The sequence below is a fragment of the Pistacia vera genome, unplaced genomic scaffold (assembly GCF_008641045.1).
Source record: "Pistacia vera cultivar Batoury unplaced genomic scaffold, PisVer_v2 Contig147, whole genome shotgun sequence".
Taxonomy (NCBI): Eukaryota; Viridiplantae; Streptophyta; class Magnoliopsida; order Sapindales; family Anacardiaceae; genus Pistacia; species Pistacia vera.
In genome coordinates, this window is record NW_022195543.1 from 206,929 (window position 1) to 215,407 (window position 8,479).

Below are 8,479 nucleotides of genomic sequence, written 5' to 3' on the forward strand. Positions count from 1 at the left end.
TTTTATTTGGTTAATAGTTTCAGAGCTTTGGGGGATAAATTGAAATGTACGTAAGTTGATTCAAATATTTTCGATGATTAAAAAAAAAAAAAAAAACGAAAGAATAGAATATTTTTTAATATTATAATTTTTTGACATTAATAGGGATGGTTATTAAAATTTTTATTTAATTGACTATTTTAAGATTTTAGGAGATTAGTGTAAGTTCATCCAAACACTTTAATATGTAACACAAGAAAAAAAGAAAAGAAAGGGTAAAATATTTTTTTGAGATGATAATAAATGTGGTAGAGCAGCTCTGATTGCAAGGTGGCTCGCCAGAGAAAATTTATAATTTCCATGTAAGAAGAAAGGACAATCATCATTAATCACACCTTATCCAAATTCCATACTTGTTCAAAGAAATTAAATGAACCTAATGTTCAACAAATTTTCAGATTAAAATCATTCTTTTTTAGAATAATTTAAAAAAAAATAAAAAAAAATGGTTTTATGTATTTCAACAATTAAGGAAAACACTTGTAGAAAATTAGTGATAAATAACATATCTAAAAAAATTGTATTCTTGAAATATTTAAAAAATGAAAACATGTTTTATAAATATTCTTCATTTTTGTAGTTTTCAAAATTTATAACTTCAATCATCCAATAAATGATGAAGTGCCCTCTAAGATACTATTTTAATTTTAATTTTTTTTTTCCAAAATTCCCAAATAAAATTGTTCAAAAATGAAAATCTTCAACAAATAATAATACCAGCCCCACCCCACATTTGAAAGCCTTGGATAAAGACAAAAACCATCAAAACAAATTATTTCGTCTTCATTTCAACATTCAAACTGCTTACCCCACCACCAACATCCTTACAAGTCCGTTAACCACAAAACACAAACACTTCAACGTCAACCTTCACTTCCTACTTGGACTTCCACAAATGAACTTCATCTTCTTTCTTTCACAGCTCATCAACCTCTGTTGAAACGATGTTGTCTCTTGAAGAAGAGAAGCTTAAGGAAAACTCTAGCCCCAACACCTCTCTGAAGAAGAGGGCTCCCACCTGGTCAAATCTCTGGCTCAAAAACACCAAACCCTTGAAGCCTGTTGTCTTTACTATGCAGCTTCAGCAATCTTTATCTACACCCAACTCTAAACTTTCCAACAAGGACAAAACCCTAATCTCTAATTTCTCTAAAGTTGACCGTACCCTTTTGTTATCTGACGATATTCTCCTCAGAATCCTCTCAAAACTTCCCCTTTCGCAGCGTAACGCTAATTCCCTTGTTTGCAAACGCTGGTTGAATCTTCAGGGTCGCCTTGTACGCTCACTCAGGGTGTTGAATTGGGACTTTCTTGAATCCGGTAGGTTGATTTTAAGATTCCCAAATTTAACCAATGTTGATTTGATAAATGCGTCTCTTGTTTCGCCTAGAAATTCGGGTATTTTGTTGAGTCATAAGTTGCTCTCTGTCCATGTTGATTCTTGGGTTACAAGGTTTTATGAGCATAACATGTTGCTACCTGTTGAAATGATTGATAAAGGGCTAGCAAATCTTGCTAGTGGGTGCCCGAATCTGCGTAGGCTTGTGGTGATTGGAGCTAGTGAATTAGGATTGTTGAGTGTAGCTGAGGAGTGTTTGACTTTGCAAGAATTGGAGCTGCATAAGTGTAGTGATAACTTGTTGCGTGGAATTGCCGCATGTGAGAATTTGCAAATCTTAAAATTGGTTGGAAATTTGGATGGATTTTACAGTTCATTGGTTTCGGATATTGGGTTGACAATTTTGGCTCAAGGGTGTAAGAGATTGGTTAAGCTTGAGCTTAATAGTTGCGAGGGTAGTTTTGATGGGATAAAAGCAATTGGGCAGTGCTGTCAAATGCTTGAGGAATTGACGTTTGTTGATCATAGGATGGATGGTGGGTGGCTGGCCGCTCTTTCATATTGTGAGAATTTGAAGACTTTGAGGTTTGTGTCATGTAGAAGGATAGATCCTAGTCCAGGGCCGGATGAGTATTTGGGTTACTGTGCGGCTCTTGAACGGTTGCATTTGCAAAAGTGTCAGTTGAGGGATAAGAAGAGCGTCAGAGCACTGTTCAGGGTGTGTGAAGCTGTTAGGGAAGTTATGTTTCAGGATTGTTGGGGATTGGATAATGATATCTTCAGCTTTGCAAGTGTTTTCAGGTAATGGGTTCTCTTTATCTATTTGTTTACTTTTGTCACCATGCTTCCAAGCTGGTGGATTTCCAAATATAGTGTTCGGTACCTTTACCACTATGCAATGTCTTGTTTTAGTTAATGTTATCAAGGAAAATGGAAGTTGAAAGGATCCTAAAATCATCAGTGTATAACAGCATAATCCTATGTCGTGACATGCAGAGTAACTGAATACATATCCTGCACATGAACGCTTTTAAGAATATCTAAGTCTGTCTTCTTGGGTTGACATTATTAAAATAACAATCAATTTTGAGAAGTAGATCCTTGTACGTACGGGAGATTTGATGTTGTCACTGAACAATTTGCTGTTTATATATGGAAAAAGGAAGTAATTGTGAATGAATCATTAGTTCATACTGTTTAATTGCAGTTTGTACATACTGCTATAATGAAGCAGTTGAGCTTGAAATTGATAACCTGCACCTGAGTTTAATAACTATGTAATTTATTTGCTTGTATATATATTACAACATTTGGAATAAACAATACCATGTAATTATGGTAGAATACTACCACTGGACTATTTCAAGCAAATTTGAATGTGCGATTTTAGTGTTAGAAGGTTATATCTAATGGTTGTTTGACAATCATTGTTTAGTTTTCAATACTTTAGGGACCATGATAGTAAAGATCTAGATAAGCTACATATCAGAGTTGTTTGATTGGAATGTTTATTGATGTTGCTTTCATTGCAGGAGAGTAAGGTTTTTATCTTTAGAAGGATGCTCACTGCTAACAACAGAAGGTCTAGAATATGTGATTCTTTCCTGGACGGGGCTTGAAAATCTGAGTGTGATGTCATGTAAGAACATAAAGGATGGTGAAGTCTCTCCTGCACTTTCAACCTTGTTCTCTACCCTTAAAGAGCTGAAATGGAGGCCAGACACAAAATCTCTTCTTGCTTCAAGTCTTATGGAAACTGGCATGGGAAGAAAAGGTGGTAAATTTTTCAAGAAGACAATAATGGCTTAAATAGTCACCTAAAAAGATTATATTTTGCACTGTTTTCCCCACCACAGCCACCATGAAGCAACCTTGCTCTTCGAAATGATATCGATCCATTGTAATCACTCTCTTGTTTATTTAGGCAGTTAACATTCATGTTGACAAAGGCAAATTTTTCCTCGGCCTTCCCCTTGTCGGTATGGATGCCACCCAAAGCTGAAGTATCATGAATTCTCATGTCCTGTTCAGCCTTTTTCAGTGCACATTAGATTGTGGATATCATGCTCACTTCAATGTCATGTGCAGGCTTCTCTAGAGGATGTTTAGGTGCTATTGATGTTTCTATAATGCTTAACATATTACTTATTTCTAAGACTCTGATTAGAATGTAGTATCTGTTTAGAGTTATTATCTGACTGTAAAATATAATTGTACTTTACTATCTCATATACAACAGTTACATTATTACCTCTTTACCCTCTTTTTCATTATTCAGGTTTTTGCTTTTATCTTTCCGACGCTGGTGAGTTATGATATTATGAAACCATGGGTGAGAGTTTGAAATGAGTAAGGAGATAAGTAAGGTAAAGTAATACAGAAGCAGCTTAAAAATTAAAATAAATGTCATCAGGAATTATTATTTGCCAAACAACTAAGTTATTTAGATAGAAAGAGATTGAAATTGTATAAAATATTTAACTAAATGAAAACTTAATATCATACAAGCAATAAAAATTAAAACTTTTCTCCATTTTATTTTTTAAATTGCACTCAAACATCAACAGAATCAAGCTCTAAGCTCTTCAACTTGAGCACATAAAAAGAATGGAGTTTTGGGTTTGAGAGTTATAAAGCAATTTTGTGATACAATTTGGAGTAAGATCATATACATGTCATGTTCATGGCTTCGATATAACCTTATAATTATTAATTGTAATCAATTCTTTTTCAGGATTACAAATCTAACATTAATGTTGTATTTTACAAATTGCATATATTTTGTTGAGTTAATGACTTTTTCCCACCCAAATAATGGCTTAAAAACATTTTCTTACCCACAAACTTTTAAAATACCACTTTACTATCTAAATTTATATTCCAATGGCGAACAAAGAGTAAACTTGACCCAAACTGTTGGGGCTTTGGAAGAGGGAAGACCGATGAGTCTTTTGGTGGTATAAGGTTGGATTTTGGTGATTGGATTTGATCTGAATTTGACTTGGGAGGAACGATTGCGCAAACCTTAATTATTTGATTGCCGACGATTGGCGGGGTCTGCGAAAGTAGGGTTTGAGGAGTTTTGATGAGTGATGATCGAGGAAGAAAATGGAGGTGGTGGGGTCGCAACGATGCTGGAATAAAAAACAGAATATAAATCTGGGTAGTAAAATGGTATTTTAAAAAGTTTGTTGGTGGGAAAGTGTCATAAAGCCATTATTTGGGTGGGAAAAAGTTGTTTACTCTATTTTGTTAAATATTTATGATGGATATTGTGTTACTGCAGAAATTAAAGTTTTATACTTTGATTAATTTTTAAGTACAACTTGAAAATAGTTAAAACTATTAAATAAAACAAGACAACGAATGGAATTTCAAGAAACTGATGTGTTTGGCTATGATAGAAACTAACAATTAAAAAGACATCCGATTAAATGCCCTTAAAAAAAAAATATATATACAATAAAGAAGTTTCTGAGTTGAGTGAGGATCTTCAACTTCAAAACATATCATCAACAACAGAGTATTGCGAATAATTTTGTTGATTTTCAGACAGATATTGGCTGATGGCCAAAGCATGTGATACATACCAACATGTGTGTTTTTTTGCATAAGAATAAGTCAGTCTCTTAGTTGCATTAGAATAAACGTTAGGATCCCACATTGGAAGGAAAAGGGGTGGATATGTGGGTTACAAGAGCTTGGGCACCCTCCCTTGGCAAGCAGGTTTTCCAAGGAGAGTTCTACCCAAGCCAATGAAAGACTCATGGCCTAGCCCAATTGTACAGTTATTAGAGTGGGTTCTTATCAATTGGTATCAGAGCATGATTCTACGCCTACGTGACAACACACGTATGATAGGCTGACCTTGGCCTTGGGCCACTACCCTGAGGAAGAGTATGTAGGCCCGAGGGAAAGGGGATATGTGTAGTCACCCAAGGGGTAAAGAGGCTAATGGGGGTAAAGAGGCCGACGTGAACGTTGGTTGTGGAAGCGTGGTGGAATGTTACATCCCGCATTGGAAGGAAAAGGGGTGAGCATGGGTTATAAGGGCTTGGGCACCCTCCCTTGGTAAATCGGTTTTTCAAGGAGAGTTTTACTCAAGCCCGTGAAAGACTCATGGCCCAACGCAATTGTTGAGTTATCGGAGTGAGTTTCTATCAAGAGTAATGCTACACTTACATCACTCTTTTACACAATTTTCATTATATTATGATGTAGCATATGTTACAACCATAAAAATTTTTAATTATTTTTAATTTTTAATATTATAATAGAATTTGTGTGGTTGTAGTATATGTCACATCATAATGTTTACAAAATGGTGTAAAAAAATGGTGTAAGTGTAGCATTACTCTTTTATCAATCTGACATGAATTAAACAGAGAGCTGGAAGAGAAGGAGAGAGAAAGTAGAGATGTAAGGAGTAATACTATACTTATAAAGAAATTTTACAAAAATTACTATACAATGTGACGTGACCAAAAATGAATAGAATTTTTTCACACCTCACTTTGTATGAAAATTTTTATAAGATTTCATTGTAAGTATAGTAATATTGTCGAGAGAGACAAATGCTAGTGGGATAATTTTATGCTTTATTTAATTCCAACGGCGCCTTTTATAGTGCTTTACACTAACCAATTGGCCAAGTAATTAGGTGATAAACATGCAACTACTAGTCCTATTCTTATGCAACAATAAGGGCCTATTCTAATGCAATTAATCAACTATGTGGAGCTATTCTAATGCAACTAACAGACTGACTTATTCTTATGCAAAAAATCACACTAGCTTATATGCACCAGTACCAATACGTGCCAACACCTTGTAGGGGCCGAAAAATCAAGGATCAATACTGATTTTGGGCATTCTTCAAATTCTGGTGCAATTCCTTTAAGATTTGCTCACGAGTCCTTGAGTGTTCATCGACCGCTTGCGCTTTTATAGTGCCTGGTACATATGACAACAGGGTTGGTGGAAGAACCTCATATACTGCTTCGAATGGAGAGAATTTGGAAGATGAATGGACTGTCGTTTTATAACTGTACTCTTCCCAAGCTAACCAATCTGCCCACTGCTTTGGTTGATAGTGAGTGAAACACTTGAGATATTGCTCCAATGATTGACCCTCAGACTGGGGGTGATAACTTGAGCTCATGCATATCTCTGTGTCTTGCAATTTGAGTTTGAGGATTCGTGGCCAAGAGTTTGAGTGAGCACGACCCTCCAAGTTTATGAAAAACTAGAAACCAAATACTTTTCAACTGTGTTTTTGGGTCCTTTATTTAAAAATACAAAGAAGTATATTTAGATCATAACCAAATAGAGTATAAGGCCATCAACTCAAATTAATGGAATTCCTTGTCGACTCTTTGTTAAATACTAGTTTGGACGATATACACCATATCACTTGAGAAATAAACTTTGTGTGACTGATAATTAATCAAAAGACAGATTGAGATAGCTCAAGTCTGTAACATCACAGCATCTATTACAGGTTTCATCTTTAAATACTACCATTGGACATCAAGTTCTGTGAAAACACGAACTGAACTTCAGTGACTACTTTTATTGGATATCAATTGGAGCATTGCTTGGGTGCTGGATAATTTTCAACATTGGTTTCACCTGGGCACTGACTTCTCTGGAATGTAAGTTAATTAATTTCCTGCCCTCCCGATATTTGAAAAATGGAAAAAAAAATTGATTGTGAAGTATTGCATTCAATTACTCTTGTTCTAATTAACTTATGTTTGGTGAAAATTCAATATTGCAGCTCCAGGGAGATCCCAGACTATCATTTCTCATAAGCAGCTGGTAGATAAATTGGGTAATGCAACTGAGGAAAAAGAATTGCCTTCAGTTGACGTTATGGAAAGTGCAGCGTATAGCAAAACCACAGGTGAGAAACTAGATAATATGTTATGTAAATGTACAGAGAGATTTTATTCGATTCACAAAGTAGATGGATTAGCTTCTAGTGTTTCTGGGAAATGCAGTATCAAATCTGACTAACTTTTTATTACAGGAATGGCTTTACCTTTTAAGCCCTTAACATTAACGTTTGAGAACGTGCAATACTTTGCTGATACTCCCAAGGTAATTACATTATTCATCACTACCTAGTCCCCAGATGTTCGGTTATACTTGGAATGAATAATAATGAAACTGCGAGATCAAGGTTTTCCAGAGAAAAATGCTACAGCTTCTTCAAGATTTTACTGGTGCATTTAGGCCTGGAATTCTTACGGCTTTGATGGGTGTTAGTGGAGCTGGGAAAACTAAACCGACGGATGTTTTTCTGGAAGAAAGACTGGTGGTATTACAGAACGAGAGATCAGAGGTGGCGGGTACCCTAACGTCCAAGAAACATATGGTAGAATATCAAACTACTGTGAGCAAATTGACATACATTCTCCCCAGATAACTATTGAAGAATCAGTGATATACTCCGCATGGTTACGACTGCCAGCTCAGATTGATAGACAAACAAAATCTGTTAAGTTTCTTAAAACTTTAGCTATTCTTATCGGATGTTGCAAAAACAAGACATACAAAATAAAATCAAGACTATCATACATAAAAAGGAGTACAGGTCTGAAGATAATCATTTTTCAATGTTTTGGTCAACTTGTTTATCTAGCAGGAATTTGTAGCAGAAGTTCTTCAAATGATTGAACTGGATGAAATCAAAGATGCTTTAGTTGGGATGCCTGGTATTAGCGGTATCTCAAGCCAGCAGCGAAAACGGTTAACTATAGCAGTAGAACTTGTCTCTAATCCTTCCATAATATTCCGTGACGGAGCCAGGATTTTGTTCAGGGGACCTCCATGGCTCCGTTGTTGTTTGCCAAACAACTGGTGAAAACTTTTAAAAGCCACCGAACCTTAAGCAAAACCTCGAGTAAATGCGTTGAAAATGACATCCAATTCATAAAAAAACATAATTTCTGCTGGATTTTTTTTTTAATCTTTTAAAATAATTGGATATCATAGCTATAAAGTAAAAAAAGATAGTATAATACATATAAAGAAAGACTGATGAAATTTTAATTAATAAAATTTCAAAGGTTGACTTATCTCGTTTTTAGATGTAAC

General features: G+C 35.2%; 1 protein-coding gene across 1 annotated transcript; it reads left to right on the forward strand.

The window, feature by feature from the left end:
• The first annotated feature begins 885 nt into the window (after nt 1-885).
• LOC116124071 (F-box protein At5g51380-like) lies at nt 886-3,625 on the forward strand. The gene is made up of 2 exons (XM_031409778.1): nt 886-2,179; nt 2,911-3,625. Exons 1-2 carry the CDS (start codon nt 984-986, stop codon nt 3,185-3,187), a joined length of 1,473 nt encoding a protein of 490 aa, XP_031265638.1. The 5' UTR covers nt 886-983; the 3' UTR covers nt 3,188-3,625.
• The last annotated feature ends 4,854 nt before the right edge of the window (nt 3,626-8,479 follow it).